At 42.4% G+C, this 18983-nt stretch overlaps 1 protein-coding gene across 3 annotated transcripts in view; it reads left to right on the top strand.

Moving 5' to 3' along the window:
• Window positions 1–18983, top strand: part of LOC310795099 (protein NLRC3-like) — a 54869-nt gene that overhangs the window by 2611 nt on the left and 33275 nt on the right. For 2 of the 3 annotated variants that reach the window (XM_083657124.1, XM_083657126.1), the window contains exons 4-7: window positions 2813–2935; window positions 5453–5575; window positions 8818–8937; window positions 10241–10360. In XM_083657124.1, coding sequence (XP_083513250.1) covers window positions 2813–2935; window positions 5453–5575; window positions 8818–8937; window positions 10241–10360 — 486 coding nt within the window. The remainder of the gene's footprint in view (window positions 1–2812; window positions 2936–5452; window positions 5576–8817; window positions 8938–10240; window positions 10361–18983) is intronic. The other variant, XM_083657125.1, reaches the window with a different exon arrangement.

Here is an 18983-nt window from a genome sequence, read left to right as displayed (position 1 = left end):
TATATATATATATTATATGAAATACAGAAAACAAACAGTTGTTCTCCTTTAAACAACTTCACATCCACCATGTCAGTAAATAGATAGAAGATCTGCTTATTTGAATGTTGGTACACCTCAAATCAAGTTTCCTAGAAAATCAGCCTGAAAGGTGACTACTTCTCAGCCCTGGGCCAGCCAGATAATGGGGGGAGTGAACAATAGCTGCTCATTTACATTAACCACTCCCCATGCACTCCAGCTGTCATCTGTCACAGGTGACCAGCAAAAAGGGGGATACTTATTTTCACTATAATTCCATCCACAAGTAACATAATGATAGAATGTAGGACTATTTTGGTCATGGGTTTCATAGACTTTCTGTAATAAAACATCTAAAAGCAAAACTCTTATCAAAGGGGGGTCCGTGGTCAAAATTCAGTTTAGGGAAAACGTTTTGAGAACCTCTGTCTTTAGTGACCTTGACTTTAAAGTTGCAAGTAAGCAGATTCCAGGCATATTGGGATGGATGAATGCAAAACTTTAGTGTACTTGGAACAATAGAATAAATAATATAATAATAATAATAATAATAATAATAATAATAATAATAATAATAATAATAATAATAATAATAATAATATACCCAGCAAAAATACTTTTACTTTAGAATTGATACTGAATATTCTTGCAATTATATTATTACTATAAAAATAAACAATCTGTCATTTATTTTATCATTGCATGTCTACCATTTAATAAGACTACTATAAAAAAAAAATGGGAGAAAAAAAGATTGATTTTTTTTCGCTTTTATTTTTGTTTTTGCTGAAGGCGAAATGTTTTATGGTCAGTCACGATTCTCTGGAAGACTGCTGGCTTGGTTCAAGCCTTAAAACTCGTTATTATTCGGATTATTCAAAATGTCTATGGAGAAAATGAATGAGGAATTCACTTCTGGGGCAATGTCAGACAGCCACCAGCACTTAGCATTAGCGTTAGCTTGTTAGCTGCTAGCTGTGACTTCATCTGTTACTGCAGTCAAACAATGTTAGCTACATAAGTGTAACCGTTCAAGTGAATTTATGTCATATTCATGGTAAACACAAGCCCTCTTGCACGCAGCAACACACACCGTTTTAATGTTACTTTCAGTAGTGTAGAGTGAGCATTGATAAGAAGCGTCAACTAGTCCATTGTTCCATTGCAACAGCCCACAAGACCGGCCATTTTGGGGCGCAACAAGCCTCTATTGTCCCGTAACCGTTGTTTTCCGCGCCACAATGGCCGCGCTGCTGTTGTAAATGGTCGCTTCTTTCCTTCAATACTCTTCGTTACTGTTCGACGATACCAGGCCCGGTTCTACGGGGGTGCAAAAGCATGCATTGCACCCTTATTTTAATTGTCTGCATGCTCAGTTGAAAAGTTTTTTTTTTTTTTTTTTTTTTTTATAAATGCTACAGCTGCACACTTACTGTTTAAACTTGAATTATAGTTGTTGTTTTTCTTTGTTCTTTGATGTGATTTTATGGCTTTTTGGCACCTATATGTAACCTTTTAAGGTTGAGATAATTGTATTATCATTATATGGTCCAAATATTTCAGTAAAGCACTTGAAACACTTGAAATATTCTTGCTTGGGTGGTATCATTCTACTTGAAATGATGGTCAAATGCATTATTTTTAGTAAAATAACATGTCAAATTTTTCGGGCGGCCGGCCTTCGGCATCTGCACCCCTTCCTATCTGGGATGCACCCCTAGTCATCTTGTTCTGGAACCGGCCCTGGACGATACACACATCAGAACGCGATACTAAAACCCACGTTCAACCATGTGTGTGTGACCTAGATGGTCACACAGTCCCTAAAACAGAAAGAAGACGTAACGATAGTTAGGGATCATTATTAAACTCACCTAGGACTAGGTGAGGAAAAGCCTGCATCAGCCTGCCTGCATCATTAATGATGTTAGTGTGTCTTTTTGTTGTCTGCGTTCCGTCGGTTTTGTGAATAACATCTGTCATTCCTCCATGTTGTCAGATGAAGTGGCCGGACTGCGCAGATAAAGTTTCAATAATTTTAATCCACACAGACTGTCCTCAGTGGCTCTCTATGTTGTCACTTGTAAACAGAGCTTTGCACCCCGCCCCCATGTAACAACACGCTGGATTCTATTGATGTGGCTCATTGGCCGAAACTCGAAACAATACAGACATTAAGCCAGTGAAACGCTTCATGCAAATGAATACCAGCCGTGTCCAGCGAGAAGTAATTTCTCTCTGAGTCAGTTTTTATCTTACAAAATATACCTATTTACTGATTCTAAAACGACTCCATTTTATGTGGAATGGATAGTCCATCCTCTTCTTTGTGTATAATAGAAAAAAACGAAAAACAACTTTTTTCACAAAACAACCTTTCACCTCAAATTGCGCGATTTCAACCTGGTGAGATTGTACTGAAAAAAACAACACGTGTCACATATATATGTATTTAAATGTTGTACATCTCCCTCCATGGCATAGTGAAGTACTTTCTGATGGCTTCTAGATGATATCAGGCCTCAAAAAGGTGTGAAGAGCGTCTTGGGATATAACTTTGACAGTGACGGCTGCCATTTATGCTAGTCAGCGTGCCCCCTGTTTGTCCGAGTGAGCACGGGGGGTGGGGCTTAGCGATAGGTCAATTAGGTGAACAGAACCAGCTGTTCACCTCAGCAAAAACTCCACATGGAGGAACCAGAGGACAGAAACAGTGACAATATCAACATCACATGCATTGTTGTCTGTCTTTGCTAGAACTAATTAAGATATCAAACATGTCTGTTTCCAGAGGTCAGTACCACAGGCAGAGAGCAGAGTCTCCAGTACCCAGCTGTCTGTCTATGAAGAGTGACCGGTCTAAGGGACTACCTCCAGCGTTCAGTAATGAACCTGGACCTTCAGACACAATTGGGTAAGAGCACAGGTTAGAGGTCTTCACGGGTCCAAAATCACGGACCCGGACCCTAATGGACCCGGGGAATTTGTGCCCGAACCCGTAATGGACCCGTCTATTATTATAAATCTGAGACCCGGCCCCGTTCAGAACCGATAAATGTCGAACCCGGACCCGGAGTGGACCCATCTATTATTATAAATCTGAGACCCGGCCCCGTTCAGATCTGAGAAATACCGAGGCAGAGACTAGTGGTGTCGACGTCAAAGTTGCTTGTTAACTGCTACAAGTTGTAGAAAGTGCGTTTCACAGTGAAACATGGGGGCTGCTAACGCTAGTTAACGCTAGTTAGATAGTAGAGTGGCAGTCTCTAGACTATGCTACTGCCGTTCCTTCGCCCAAAAACACATACAACAGCGCTAGAAACAATCACATACATGTTGTGACTTGTGTACTCACCATGCGATCATCGAATAATAATCCAAAAGTACGGGAAACAGTCATCTTCAATTAAATCCATAGCGAGAGGAACCAGCAAGAGGGTTACCTCTCTGCAACGAAATACATGTGTGGCTTTGTGCCTGTCTGCTGAGGGAGTGAGAGAGAGAGAGAGAGAGGGGGGACAGAGAGTGGAGAGTCCGCCACATAGAACCGGCTAACTTTTTTCCATCAGTCATTGACTGCTATTTAAACACAAATATTGATATACACAGACTGAAGATGGTTTCACAAGCGAAAATAGCAGAATGTAGCGACCGGAGAAGGCGGTCGCTCTGATTGGTGACAGTTCTGCTCTAAGAAGCGCAAAGGATTATGGGAGTTCATGTTCTTGTGGGAAGCTTATTACTGTTACAGTTAAAAACGTGGTTTAGTGATGTTGTGCTCATGTTTTGATTGCATTATGTGGTAACGGCAATGTTTGTGTGGCCAGGATGTTTAGTTTTACTATCAATGTAGCCACCACGACTGAGACTGTTAGTGTGTTTGATCACCTCTGGCCGGAGTTTCTGCATATGTTTGGTTAAAAGTAAGATATCGGTGTCAGTCCCGCTCGCCACAATATTGTTTGGGGAGGGTTAATCATATTTTTCAAATCACTTGGGGAGGGTCAAGGAAAAATATGGTTTGATCGGGGAAGGGGCACAGCTTTTTATTTCAGAGCACACCAAATCCCTCCAGTGACCCCCCTTCTAAATAACGAACGGTCCCTTACATACTCCTGTACTATATAAAACACATAGGGAAATACATAATCTTAGTCTCATGTGTTGATTAAAGGGTTAGGTGGGCCCCAGAAGATTTTAAAGTGGGCCATGGCATCCTTAAGTTTGGGAACCCCTGATCTAAAGAAACCAGAAAATTTCACATTTGAGAAGGTGGAATCAGAGAATTAGGACATTTTTCCTTCAAGAAATTGTTTAAAATGATTACTAGATTATCAAAATAGGCAATTCATGTAATAGTTGGCAATGAATAGATGAATTGACTAATCGTTGCAGCTCTTTATCAGTTTTTATAAAATGTATGTTTATGCATTTTCAAAATATATATTTGTATTTCAAATACATTTTTCAGACCAGTATTTTGTATTTGTATTGTGATAAAGTTTTTGAGCAAATATTTGTAATTTGTATCAAAATACTTTTTGATGTATTTTCGCCCATCTCTGTGCCTAATTTGGAATGAGTTGAAAATAGATTCCATAACAACCTGCTGGCAATATTGTGGCAACATAAACTGTAATCAACGTCCCGCCTCTATTGAGAAGTGCAGATTTGCATTGCAGGAAGGCGGGTAAACTAAATGTTATCTTCCTAAATGGATGATCACACAAAAAATAACAATTCAATATTTGTTTGAAGTTACAATTGTCATGAGGTCTGTAGGTTTAATCTTGAGGTTAAGGCAGCGATTAGGTTAATAAACAACTTTTTAGGTGCGTGTTTGGCTAGCTTAGAAAGCTAGCAGAGCAGCAATCGGCTTGTTTCGGTCACATCATAAGGAAGTGGGCGTGGTTTCATCTAAACTGAGTTGGGAAAATTATACACGGGTCCAGGAGAACGTTACACCTCGATCAATCTGGGAACCCAGAGTCTATTTTCATTTGAAAAATAGACTCTGGGACAGCCCTAGCGTTTTTCCCAGCTTCCTGTACAGCGCGCCTATCCTTCCACCGTCACTTCGTTTTCCGCATCTGTGCTCCACTGTTTACGCAGCAACTTTCCAGTAATTTTCCACTGTTGTTGTAAGATGAGTTGACGCCTTCTGTGCAGTGTGTTTATGCGTTAACGTTATTAGTGAATAGCTGAAATGGACGTGGAAAAGGAAAGCGGAAGTGATGGAAAAGCCACCGTCACTTCCTTTTCTGCGTCCATTTCGGCTATTTGCTAATAACGTTCACCAGCTGTTCACCTCAGCAAAAACTCCACATTCAGGAACCTGGACAGAAACTGTGACAATATCAACATCACATGCATTGTTGTCTGTCTTTACTAGAACTAATGAAGATTATGTATCAAACATGTCTGTTTCCAGAGGTCAGTACCACAGGCAGAGAGCAGAGTCTCCAGTACCCAGCTGTCTGTCTATGAAGAGTGACCGGTCTAAACGACTACCTCCAGAGTTCAGTAATGAACCTGGACCTTCAGACACAATTGGGTAAGAGCACAGGTTATACTGGAACTTGACTTACTTGACTTAAGCCCTTTGCTCCACATGTGTCTGCCTCCTCACCCTTGACCTGTCTGGCTTGTTTAACCCATTGATACCTAATGCAGCATTTGTGTGTGTATCCCTTTAAGATTGTCTTAAAGGGATATACACACAAATGCTGCATGAGGTATCAATGGGTTAAACCAACCAGGGTTCTAATAAAAGCCCATCCAGCATAGCTCTCAGGGTCAATGGAGTACGCTGCGGCCGGCATGCAGCTCCCCCAAAAAGTGACTCTGTGTCGGGTCGATGCTGAAGACGTGAACAGCACGAGAGCTGTGATTGAACGGCTCCAGCCTCCGCGTTTGGGGTGTTCCCCGCCGGGAAGCCGACATGTAAATTATCTTTGCAAATAAGCACCAAAAATGACAAAACAAAGTGAATATCTTTGTTTAATGTAGATGAAAGTAGTGTGTAATTGGCTCCTTCCAGTATTTCAGAAAAAATAATCGCTATTTGTGGAGGCAAGGGTCACCCTTTCTAGACTTAGCATGGTCCACAAGATCATTTATGGCTCTGTCCCTGATTTCTTAGATAAGTATTTTACTCGTGTCAGGGAAGCTCATAGTGGGGTCACAGTCGAGGAGTACATGTATTCGCCTAGGTGGACGGAGAAGCTCCTATCCATCAGAGCTTTCTGGCGCTGTGTTTTGTTGACTTTCAACTGCGATATCGATACCGATACTATTGCACCCAGAGGGCACAGTTTCTCCAATTCAATCATGAGAGGCCAGTTGGTAGGATTTAACAAACTTTATTTAGCAATCGGCATGCATGGCAAATACTTTGGCGCATGACTCCATTGGACGGTGGCGAGGTGAGGTGAGGCGAGAGGAGGGCATCTGCATAGGCTAGGATAGGGGACCCCCCTCCCCCCCCCGTGGACGATCCTACAGGAGTCAAGACTCGTTGGTGGCAGACTGGGGAGGTGGGTGGGGCAAAATGACGCTTCAGAGGACAGCTTCAGGGGAGATGGACTGCCGTGAAACCAGCTGCTGCTATGATCGGCCAGAGAGAGGGACGTGACGTAGAACCCTTGCTATATACCGTAAAATACCAATTAGAAGCCGACTTCCAAATTGCCGCGGGTCCCATATTTAAGCCAGGTCTGGATACATATTTTGTACATAAAAAGCAGGTCCCAATTTGACGCCCGGTTAGTTTTTTCAATGTTTTCTTTTTACCTTTGCGACATCCTGTTGAATGTATCTCCCAAACACAACGAAGAAGAAAAATCGGATGAAGAAGACGAACAACGAGGAAACGAGGAACAAAGTCGATGGGAACAACGAGGAAAAAAAACACATGCACGAAACTTGCTGATCAAAATTCGTTTTCCGTCAACATCTGATGATTCTGAAAATTGTGTAGGCATTTCCTGAAGATTTTTATACACTAAAACCGACATCTCTGGTGTAATAATTATTTTGAGAAATGTGCCTATGGTATGTTTCCCTGCCAGCGGGCTTAGAAGTCGGCTTCTAATTGGTATTTCACGGCACTTTCACATGTGCGCTACTGAAGAGGGTAGGCTCCGTGAGTGATGAACTTTTTAAAAATTCGTTTTCCAGCAACACCTGACAGTTATGAAAATTGTGTAGGCATTTTCTGAAGATTTTTGTAGGCCTACAAATCCGACATCTCTGATTGAGAAATGTGAGTATGATAGGTTATAATGTTTCCCCTGCCAGCGGAGGAGGAGGCAGCGCATGCAATGCTCTGCTGCTCTGAGAGGGAGGCGCGGCTCTCCCCATAGACAAGCAATCGTGTGGGGGGCTGTAGCCAACTGATTAAAATAAATGGTTTAAATAAACAATTTCATACTATTTACAATCTTTGCTGAGCAATATTTTTGTACAAAAATAATTAAAGCAGGTCCCAAACTGCCGCAGGTCCCATATTGACGCGGGGTCTGGCTACATATTTTGTCAATTAACGCCCGGGCTAATAATTGGTATTTTACGGTATACTAGAATGAACTGACGTCATATCTGACGTCATGGCCGGCGTCATACTTGGACTTGACTGACAACAACATAGCTGACGTCATACTAGAACTTGACTGACGTCGCAGGGTGATCAGGTTATGCATGTGTGGCCTTCTGCTTGAAATTTGGTCTGGAAACCTCACTAGCAAAACTTGGAAAAGTTGCTGAATGGGGCTTTAAATAGGTGCACTGAATACCCAGGTATGTGAACTAAAATTAAAATAAATAAATAAATATTTTTTGGGTTCAGCTCGTCTTTAAAGAGTATCACTTGCAGGACGAAACATACCACATTTAGGTTTAGTTGGTTTAGTTAAAACAGGGGTGGGCAAAAAAAAAAGTCCCTGAGGGCCATACTGACTGATCAAATAAGCGAAGGGCCACACATTGGAGATTATACCTGCCAACACTCCTGATTCCCGCAGGAGTCTCCCTATTTTTAACCCTCTCTCCTGTTGTGATTGGTAATTTCTTGTTAATCTCCTGATATAATAGTGATACAAATCCAATGGCTGTAGCAGATGAGATTTTTATTAACATAATTCTGCCTTTAAGTTTTATTGAGTTTTTGGGGGTCGTTTTGTTTTTCTTTGAGTCCGGCCCTGGGGCCGCAGTTTGCCCCAGGGCCGCAAGAAATGACTGTAGAACAGTCATTTCTTACACATGATTACTTTTAGCCTTTTAGTCATAAAGATTATTGAAAGATATTCCATATTCCAGACTGAAATGTTATAACAGAAGTGGAGTATTGGCCAGAATGACATGAACATTTGCACACTTATTCAGCGGGTATATCTTGCATGTTGCGTTCAGGTGCACTGTAAAAAAATAGTATTATTTTTGTTTTGTTTTTGCAATTCCATCGCGGGCCACACAGGGGGCTGTATTTTGCCCATGTGTGAGTTAAAAGGTCTTGGCTCATGCAGACTGTGTTGCAGTTTATTTCACTACTGTTGACAAAATGTACTATTGTAAGTAGCTTTGGATAAAAGTGTCTGCTAAATGGCGTATAATGAAATTATGTAAATGTAAGTATTCCAAAAGTATTCCAAAGTATTCGGAATAGGTTACTTCTTTTGAGTACTGTATTCTAATGGAGTATGTTACAAAATACATTTTAGGGCATGTATTCAGTATTCTGTAGTGGAATACATTTTAAAAGTAACCTTCCCAACACTGTATCAAATGTCTGTTTGTCAGAGGGCAGTACCACAGGCAGAGAGCAGAGTCTCCAACACCCAGCTGTCTGTCTATGAAGAGTGACTGGTCTAAAGGACTACCTCCAGAGTTCAGTAATGAACCTGGACCTTCACACACAAGGTACAGTAAGAGGAGTGTTACTGTAAAGAGGAAATGTTATTTGATGTTCAATCAAATCATCAAATTGAAGCAAACTAATCAAGACCTGCAGTGAGGTCCTGATCAGACTAACCCACGCACCAGGCAGAAAGCCTTGAGGTGCTGCTAGGATATGTGAAAATAAATATGAAGGTTTAAAAACAGGAAGTGCAGTCGGAGAGCGCTGACCTCTGCCAAGGCAACACGTTCTCAATTCCAACCTGTCTTATGTTGACTATTTCTCAGGAGCCTTCAGTTCTTAACACACATGCTACCCTTTTTCCTCATTTTCCGAGGCCACCTGTTTTTACCTTGCTACATGCTACACCGTTCCAAGGTTTCATGAAAAATAGCCCAGCCGTCTTTTTTACGTAATCCTGCTGACAGAAAAACGGACAAATGGCACCGAAGACATAACCTCATTGGCAGAGGAAAATGACAACAAAGCATACAGGAGCTGTAAGGGGTGATCAGCAGCCAAATATTGACAACTTCAGGAAATTCACCTCTGCCTGCTTGATATACAAAGTCCTGCATGGCCTAGCGCCTCCACCTCTTTTAACCTTTATTAAATATAGATCTACTGCCAATCCGACCCGGCTAACTAGAGCCATCACCAACAGGGATTGTGAAGTTCCGCTCAGAAGAACCATGTATGGTAAAAATGTGCTATCCTTTAAAGGAAGCGCTGTATGGGACAGCCTACCTCCCTCTATAAGGGGTAGCTCCAGCTTGGCCACCTTCAAGGGCCATCTGAATGCGTGGCTGAGAATTAACCAGTCTTGTGACCATGTGTGATTGTGCAGGATGCTCACACATGTACTAACTTTTACATTAATCATTTATTTTTCCTTTTCTCTCTTTTACTAATTGTACTATTACTGATATTGTATATTTCCTATGTAATGTATGGGTTTTCTGTCACTTTGCTTTTTCTTTGAATTACATCAACCTGCCAAGGGACTCCAGATGGAAACTAGCCTTCGAGCTATAATCTGGCATATTTACATGTACTGACTGTACTGTTCATTAATATGCACTGTCCCTTTCTCAAATAAATAAATAAATAAATAAATAAATAAAGATGATCAGTACAAAGTAAAGTCTGGCACAGAGCAGATTGTGAAAGTTCAGATTAGGATATGAACAGAACCAGCTGTTCACCTCAGAAAAACACATGGACGAACCAGATGGACAGAAACAGTGACAATATGAATGTCACGTGCATTGTTGTCTGTCTTTACTAGAACTAATGAAGATATGTATCAAACATGTCTGTTTCCAGAGGTCAGTACCACAGGCAGAGAGCAGAGTCTCCAGCACCCAGCTGTCTGTCTATGAAGAGTGACTGGTCTAAAGGACTACCTCCAGAGTTCAGTAATGAACCTGGAGCTTCAGACACAAGGTAAGAGGACTCTCCACCAGGTCAGGTTTGCAGTCCAGGAGAACGTTGCACCTCGCTAATTACCAGGGAAAACCTTTTTAACTCATTCATGGCCAGTTTAGGACTGCCAATATTTAGCACAGGCCAAAGATTTTCATAATTGTTGGTCATCTTTCAAGACCCACAGTAAATTATCTATTAGCACCAGAGTGATTTGCAATACCTCAAAATGAAGATGTACGTCTCTGGGTTCACCAGGAAAAAAAAAGTGAGCTTTTAGCATGTTCTGTACTCTACTTATATCCATTTATATACACCCTGTTTTCACCCAAAAGGTCTCTCTGAGATGACAAACAGGAGAAAAGGCAATTTCTGTAAAATACACATTCTCAGGCAGAACTCGCTCTCAATTCTTTTATTTTGAACTGTATTGACATCAGACATGTAAATACTATTCGTTATGACACAAATGAAAAAATAAATAAATATATATATATATATATATATATATATATATATACACATGAAGTGCTTTTTTTTTACATTCAACAATACAGCAGTGTGAGTGAGTGTGCAGACAGACACACAGACAGACAGACAGACAGACAGACAGACACACCGACAGACAGACAGACAGACAGACAGACAGACAGACAGACAGACAGACACACACACACACACACACACACGATCCCCCTTCGTTGCGTGATTTCTAACCCCACATAGGATAAGCAATAACCACGCCCTGTGGCGCCGGGATTGGCCAGGAGCAACACTGGAGGGCACGCAGCCCAGCGATTTCATGAACCAACTGAATAGCTCTTGAGAACGGACAGCGGGCTGCTGTGACTGCCGCCTTGTTAGCTGTTCGTGTGTTTATTTTGTTTTGTTCTGGTCCACCCGTCCTCGTCCATGTCTCCCTGTCCTATCCTCCCTGCTATTTGATCGTTCCCGTTTTCCCCTCGGCTATTCAACACGTCCTCACTGCCCTCTGATCGATCATTTCCTCATTCCTCCGATGATCAAACGCATCTCTGGATTACTTTCTCCCGTTTTCTCCCGGCTGGCACACAGGAAAGCGACCAGCTCCTGCAGCGCGCCGAGGGGCGTTTCAATGGCGTTTCTCCTGTCTGCAGAAGGAAGCGTTTATCCGTTTTCTGCTTTTCCTCCTGCTCAATTTCAAAACAACAGCTGCGGTATGTGTTTGTTCACGTGTTGTCTTAGATGCTAGGGACCTGATACTATGTCACAGGCTGAGGAAGTGTTTGAACTACGCGCTGCAGTAATAAAAACAAAAACACGTCAAACACGTCATTGGCCCTCTGGGCTATTCCTGATAACACGTCAAAGACGTCATTGGCCCTGAATGAGTTAATGGCACTGTGCCAGAAAAAACAGCGTGACTCTGACTTAACGTTAAAGAGGAAGATGAGATGAGTGACTGACCCAGGTATGGTAAATGTGCCTTTTATTTAACTAGTGCAGTGCCCTTTCCCTTCCCTACATAATTGGTTGAATTGCATGAAATTCGACACTGCACTTTCTCTGGTCCCCAGCAGCGCACACAGCAAGTTTTAAGTCGATCGGACAAAGGGTTCTCGAGATATAGGAAAGCCGTGTTCTGATTGGTTGGATTGCACAAAATTTTACATAGCATTTTCTTGGCTCCCCAGCAGCGCCTTCTCTCTCTCTTCATCTCGAGATAAACCATCTTTGTGTTGCCAGTAGGTGGCTGACTATGCGGTTCTCGAGTTAAAAAGCTTATGTGTTGCAAGTAGGTGGCTGACTATGTGGTTCTCAAGTTAAAAAGCTTATGTGTTGCAAGTAGGTGGCTGACTATGCGGTTCTCGAGTTAAAAAGCTTATGTGTTGCAAGTACAGTAGGTGGCTGACTATGTGGTTCTCAAGTTAAAAAGCTTATGTGTTGCAAGTAGGTGGCTGACTATGCGGTTCTCGAGTTAAAAAGCTTATGTGTTGCAAGTACAGTAGGTGGCTGACTATGTGGTTCTCAAGTTAAAAAGCTTATGTGTTGCAAGTAGGTGGCTGACTATGCGGTTCTCGAGTTAAAAAGCTTATGTGTTGCAAGTAGGTGGCTGACTATGCGGTTCTCGAGTTAAAAAGCTTATGTGTTGCAAGTAGGTGGCTGACTATGCGGTTCTCGAGTTAAAAAGCTTATGTGTTGCAAGTACAGTAGGTGGCTGACTATGCGGTTCTCGAGTTAAAAAGCTTATGTGTTGCAAGTAGGTGGCTGACTATGTGGTTCTCGAGTTAAAAAGCTTATGTGTTGCAAGTAGGTGGCTGACTATGTGGTTCTCGAGTTAAAAAGCTTATGTGTTGCAAGTACAGTAGGTGGCTGACTATGCGGTTCTCGAGTTAAAAAGCTTATGTGTTGCAAGTACAGTAGGTGGCTGACTATGCGGTTCTCGAGTTAAAAAGCTTATGTGTTGCAAGTAGGTGGCTGACTATGTGGTTCTCGAGTTAAAAAGCTTATGTGTTGCAAGTAGGTGGCTGACTATGCGGTTCTCGGGTTAAAAAGCTTATGTGTTGCAAGTAGGTGGCTGACTATGCGGTTCTGGACTTAAAAAGCTTATGTGTTGCAAGTACAGTAGGTGGCTGACTATGCGGTTCTCGAGTTAAAAAGCTTATGTGTTGCAAGTACAGTAGGTGGCTGACTATGCGGTTCTCGAGTTAAAAAGCTTATGTGTTGCAAGTAGGTGGCTGACTATGCGGTTCTCGAGTTAAAAAGCTTATGTGTTGCAAGTAGGTGGCTGACTATGCGGTTCTCGAGTTAAAAAGCTTATGTGTTGCAAGTACTGTAGGTGGCTGACTATGCGGTTCTCGAGTTAAAAAGCTTATGTGTTGCAAGTACAGTAGGTGGCTGACTATGCGGTTCTCGAGTTAAAAAGCGTATGTGTTCAGTAGGTGGCGCGATGACTAGGCATGTGACTGAATTGCACGGAATTCGGGCACTGCACTCAGTCAGGTCCCCTAAGCGCACTCCCCAACTTTGTCAATCCGATGAACGGTTCTCAAGATATGTGAAGGACATACATACATACATACATACATACAGACGTTATACAGCGCGTTATACAGTGCGTTATACACCGTGCAGGCACGCTGTTCGGTGTTCAGTGGAACACCGTGAAGAGAGAAGCGATAAAAGGAGCGACCAACAAGTAGATAGGCTGTCTTGCAGGATCGTAGTTTATCTCTATTGTCCGAACAGAATGATTTGGAGGAAAGAAGGCAGCCAAAGTTTGCAGTTTTAGTCGGCGTGGTGGTGAAGTTGATATTTTCACCCAGGGTCTATTTAGCTTTTGCACGCATTCTGAATGCACCGCCCACTAGGGATGGGCATCGAATTTCGAATTTTCGAATAATCGTTGTTATTATCAAGGTCGACTTTTATTATTGAAATTCGAAATTCGAATTTTTTTTTTTTTTTTTTTTTTTTTTTGAGTGAAATGTTGCATTGTCTCCCCTGATTCTAAGTATAGTCAAATCGCTATAAGCATTTTAAGCAAGGTTTATGGAAAAATGAATGGCGGATGAAATCCCATGAAGAGGGAGAGGGGGTGACTTTGGCACCCCTTTGGCACTCAGACCTGAGCCTACTAAATATTTAATGAACCACAACCACTCATGATTGTCAAAACTGTTTTTTATTTTCGAAAATGTCAATGTAAAAAAAATTAAAAATGTAAAAAAAAAAAAAAAAAAAATTTTTTTTTTTTTTTTACATTTTTTTTTTTTTTTTCGAAATTCGAATTAAATTCGAATTTGGCCAGCGAATTTCGAATAGTGTTTTTGCTAGAAATGCCCATCCCTACCGCCCACAAGGTCCGTGGTTGGTCAATTCATGTAGGATGCCCTACCATAGCAACAGGCTGCACGTAACCAACAGGCTTTGCGCAAGTCTGTGGCCCGACGCTCCAACACACAAGAGTGATGCGTTCGCTTTGTATTCTTTTCAAATGTACTCTTAGATTACTCTTACATTACAAAGACTCCGCGTCAACACCAATTCGCCGGCTGACATTCGAGGCATATGCTAGGCCTTCGGGCCCAGCTAGGTCCCTGGAAGCTGTCCCTGGATGACATTTCAGTGATGACATCATCACCGCATCGATGACATCACAATGCGATCTGTGACATCAGACAGCATTGGCGTTCCTGACCAATGATGTCATAACCAGCTAGACAATGCTAGACCATTGACAACATGATATGATTGGACAAGTATGACATCATCACTGACGGCATCACATTGGATCTGTGACATCATGGGCAGTGTGCGAGCGAGGTAGCACACGCTCCAGGTCCACAGAGTCCCAGGTTCATCTATATGACTTCTATATCCAGGATTAAGGAAGAGGACAACCAGGATGAATGGAACAGGAATTCAAGGCGGGCTTCAGCCCAAGACATCCTAGGAGGTGCTGGCCAACACCCAGTTAGCCAGCGGGTTATGGGAGAGAGGGGCCTCCATCATACTCTTACGAATGTGCCTACGACATTGTGAGCTTCGAGATCTGAGCCCGGTTCATACCTACGAGAAGAGCAGGCGGGTTCGCTGAACCCGCAAACCCTTGAGAGGGTCCCTTTGATCGCCGCGAGTGGAGAAGGACTCCGCTCCGGGCCTTATGGAATAGGTTCCACGATCAAACCTCTCGAACAAACCCTGAATGCGAACGAAAGTCTGGCCTGGGCCTTTCCAATCTGGGAACCCCGAATCTATTTCGGCACGTAAATAGACTCTGGGACAGCCGTACCTTTTTTTTAGGCTTCCTGTACAGCGCAAATCTTACGCCCGGGACTTTCGCCTCTGCGCAGTGCCGCCCTGTTGTACCGGCGAATATAAGAGTTCCGGTCCCGAACGCTATAGTGAATATATATGAATTTTTACATTTAGCATTCAAAATAAAAGCGACGCAATGTATGTTTTTAAAAGGCACCGCTGTGCGGAAGTGGAAGTCCCGGGCAGAAGATCCGCGCTGTACAGGAAGTCTAAAAAAAAAGGTACGGCTGTCCCAGAGTCTATTTAGATGCCGAAAAAGACTCTGGGTTCCCAGATTGGGGTCTTTCAAACCCGCAAGGAATTCCATACTGTACCATACCATCACCATACTGTAGATTACAGTTATGAATGAAATCCTGAAAAATTCACTTTTGATGTGAACAAGTGAAAAACTAAATACATTTGTTTTTGTGATATTTTTTTGCATACATTATTAAAGGAACACTCCGCCCATTTTCAACCAGCTTTGTATCATTAGAACATCGGTAGTATATCAGAAAACTGTAAACAGTTTTGAAGTCTGTCATTTAATTTGACAGTTTTTGAGTGTTAAAGTGTGGACCAGTGACATCACTGGTCCACACTAACTCAAATTAATAACTCATTAACTCAAATCAACTCTCAATAACTGTCAAACTATTCATCATTCATCTAGTTTGACAGTTATTGAGAGTTGATTTGAGTTAATGAGTTATTAATTTGAGTTAGTGTGGACCAGTGACGTCGCTGGTCCACACTTTAACACTCAATAACTCAAATTAAATGACAGACTACTGATGTTTTAATGATACAAAGCTGGTTGAAAATGGGCAGAGTGTTCCTTTAAAGCCCCAATCAGTAACTTTTTCCACCTTAATATAACAGCTTTTTAGTCATTGAAGATGGTCCAGTGTAAAAAAACATAAAATGCTTCCATACACTGCTCACCTGGCATAATCCAAGTCTCCACAAGCTCGGAGATGCCAATTTTAATTGAAAATACATAATTTACACCCAGTGGTGGAAATGGCCACTTTTTGCTCTGGAAACCCTACTTACTAGTGAAGCGCGGGGTCAGGGTTTTTTAAGGCCCGCACCAACCCAACCCGTCATTGGAGCCAGCCCGACAACAGTTTTACTGCTCGCGTTGCGCGGCTGCTTTCATGTCATTGATTTATTTCTGCTTCGTCGGCATTACAAACTCAGCTATTATCGGTCTTTCTTCAATTAATTCAAGGTCTTCAAATGGAGGTAGCAGGTAGAGAGGTAGGCTACAGAAACTGTTCTTATTCTTTTCCCATTTCTTTTAATTACCTCATGCGCTCTCAATTGGTCACGTAGCCTATTCACGTTGCAGTAAAGTTGACAAATAGCTCACAGTCTGGTCCACAGAGAAAATCTGCGGTGGCATTAGTTTTATGGACACTTCAAATAATAACTACAGCGAATAATCCTTCCAAAATGTTTGTTTTGAGAGCACATAGGTTACCTCATTTGAAGCGTTTCTTTACTCCACCATGTAGGCTATAGAGAGTGCAGCAGGTGCAGACGGCTTGCAGATACGGCTTCAGACTCGCTGTCTGATTTCTTTTAATTACCTCATGCACTCTCAATTGATCACGTAGCCTACTCACGTTGCAGTAAAGTTGACAAATAGATCAAGCGTTTCTTTACTCCATGTAGGCTATAGAGTGCAGCAGGTGTAGACGGCTTCACAGTCGCCGTGTCTGTCTGATTGTGTGTAGGCCTGTGGTGTGTGTGTGAGAGAGAGTTCACGTCTTAATAACGGGTTACTCTGCGTGTTTCACTGCTCTAAATTATTTAATAATGTTGCTTTGTCACGTTCTGAGCCATAATTTGCCAACCCAGACCGCCTGCGGGGCTGGCCAGCCCGCGGGACCCGGCGGGTTCTGAGTGACCCGCGCATCACTACGCAGGATGGGGGTCCCCAGACGTGGCGTGGCCCGCCCCCCGCCCGATATATTATTTCTGTATGCTTGAATGTATTTTCTTATTGATTTTACTCATTATCATTACAGCTACATTAAAAAATCGCTTACAAGATTTACTCATATAAGATTGCAGAGATCTACTGATTATTTCCCCTTGATTTTATTCATGACAGACTTGATGCAACATTGATATTGGCACTGCTTATTCAGCTTCTAAATACATGTTTTCCTACTATTCTCTGCTCCTTTTATGCTGTCCTCTTCACTGCTTTGCTCACCACTGCATTCTGTCTGCTCAGTTCCCTTTTCCTCTCTGTAAAGGACAAATGACAGAAAATGAGAAAGACTAGTTAATATTAATAAACTAATTTGAGGCTACCAAATGAACTCTTCATTGGAATTCTGGTATTAACATGAAATAAATCATGTACCTTTTAAAGGAGAGCACTGTAAAAGGCAAATGACAGACAATGAGAAGGTTACTAAATGAACTCTTCACATAAACAAATTTAGGCTACCAAATTAACTCTTCAACGGAATTCTGTTATTAACATGAATAAATAAACCATATTTAACTTTTAAAGAAGAGGGTTGACACTGCATCCTCTCCACTGTTCTGCTCTCCTCTCCACTGTATTCTGTCTCCTCAGTTCTCCTCTCCACTGCTCTGCTCTCCTTTTCACTGAATTGTTTAATCTCCACTGCATTCTGTCTCTCCTTCTCTCTTCTATACACCCATCCTGCCGTCTCCTCTCCTGCTATCTCCTCTTTCCCACTGCTTCTCCTCTAGTCTCTTCTCCATGCTCTCTCATCTCTTCTGCATGTTGTCTCCTCTCCTCTCATGTCCACTACTGCCTCCTCTCCTCTGCATGCATGTTTGATGCTTTACAACATTTGGTTGAATTATCTACCCAAAACTTTCCTTCCTTCTCCACCCGTTGCTCTCCTCTTCGTGTCTTCTCACTCCCTTCTCTCTTTCCTTTGTTTTTCTTATTCTTTTAACTGGAAGAAGGAGACCCACAAATTATGCATTTTGCAACAAAACAAATATTTTCATTGTTGCAAATAAATAACCTAAATGTAACTGTTTAGGTATTTTTTAATTACAAACTTTAGAGTAACTACGAGCAAGATTTTCGATTGTTATTAAACAGTCTAAATGTAATATTGATGCCTCACATCTTACCTCTAATAGTAGATGAGACCAACGCCGAGTGAATGGGCGAGTGCTGTCTTGATGATTATAGTCTGTGTGCGCGCCGGGCAGATCAGGAAGTGAAACAGTTTACGGCAGCCACTTCAGCCATAACCACAAAATGACAAAATTACTTTCAAACAAACTGTTCACGAGAGTAGAAAGCCCCGTGAAGTAGCGTGGAAAGCCGTCCTTGTTTTGGGTCTGTTGTTAGGCAGAGCGAAACGGTTTACGGCAACTGTTAATTTTCACCAGGAAGAACAGAGTTCCCCCTCCACCACTGGCTTTCCTCTTCCTGCAGGGCATCATCTACTTCTTCTAGTGTGCTTCTTGTAGCACCTCACTCACTGATGGGACTCATGTTTGGAACGGGAGCGTACCTATGTTCCCCGGGTCCTATATTCCCCGGGTCCTATGTTCCCCGTTTTTGTGGGACCGGGGAACATATAACCCTTCCTAACCTCCCCCAGACCCTAACCCAAAACCTAACCTCTCCCACCCCTCACGCCTAAACCTAAGGTCGGCATTGCGGGTGGTCGGCATAGCGGATAGACACCCCAAATGTTACGGAGAGTGTTAAAAACGGGGAACATAGGACCCGGGGAACATAGGACCCGGGGAACATAGGGATGACCCCTTTGGAACTGCTGCTTCTGTTCTCACTCTGGCTTGGCTCGTGCGCTTGGCTGTTCTCATCCTCCCCTTCCTCCTCGCCACC

This window comes from Poromitra crassiceps (genome assembly GCF_964638095.1).
Source record: "Poromitra crassiceps genome assembly, chromosome: 20".
In the NCBI taxonomy this organism is placed as follows: Eukaryota; Metazoa; Chordata; class Actinopteri; order Beryciformes; family Melamphaidae; genus Poromitra; species Poromitra crassiceps.
This window is presented reverse-complemented; position numbering and strand designations above follow the sequence as displayed.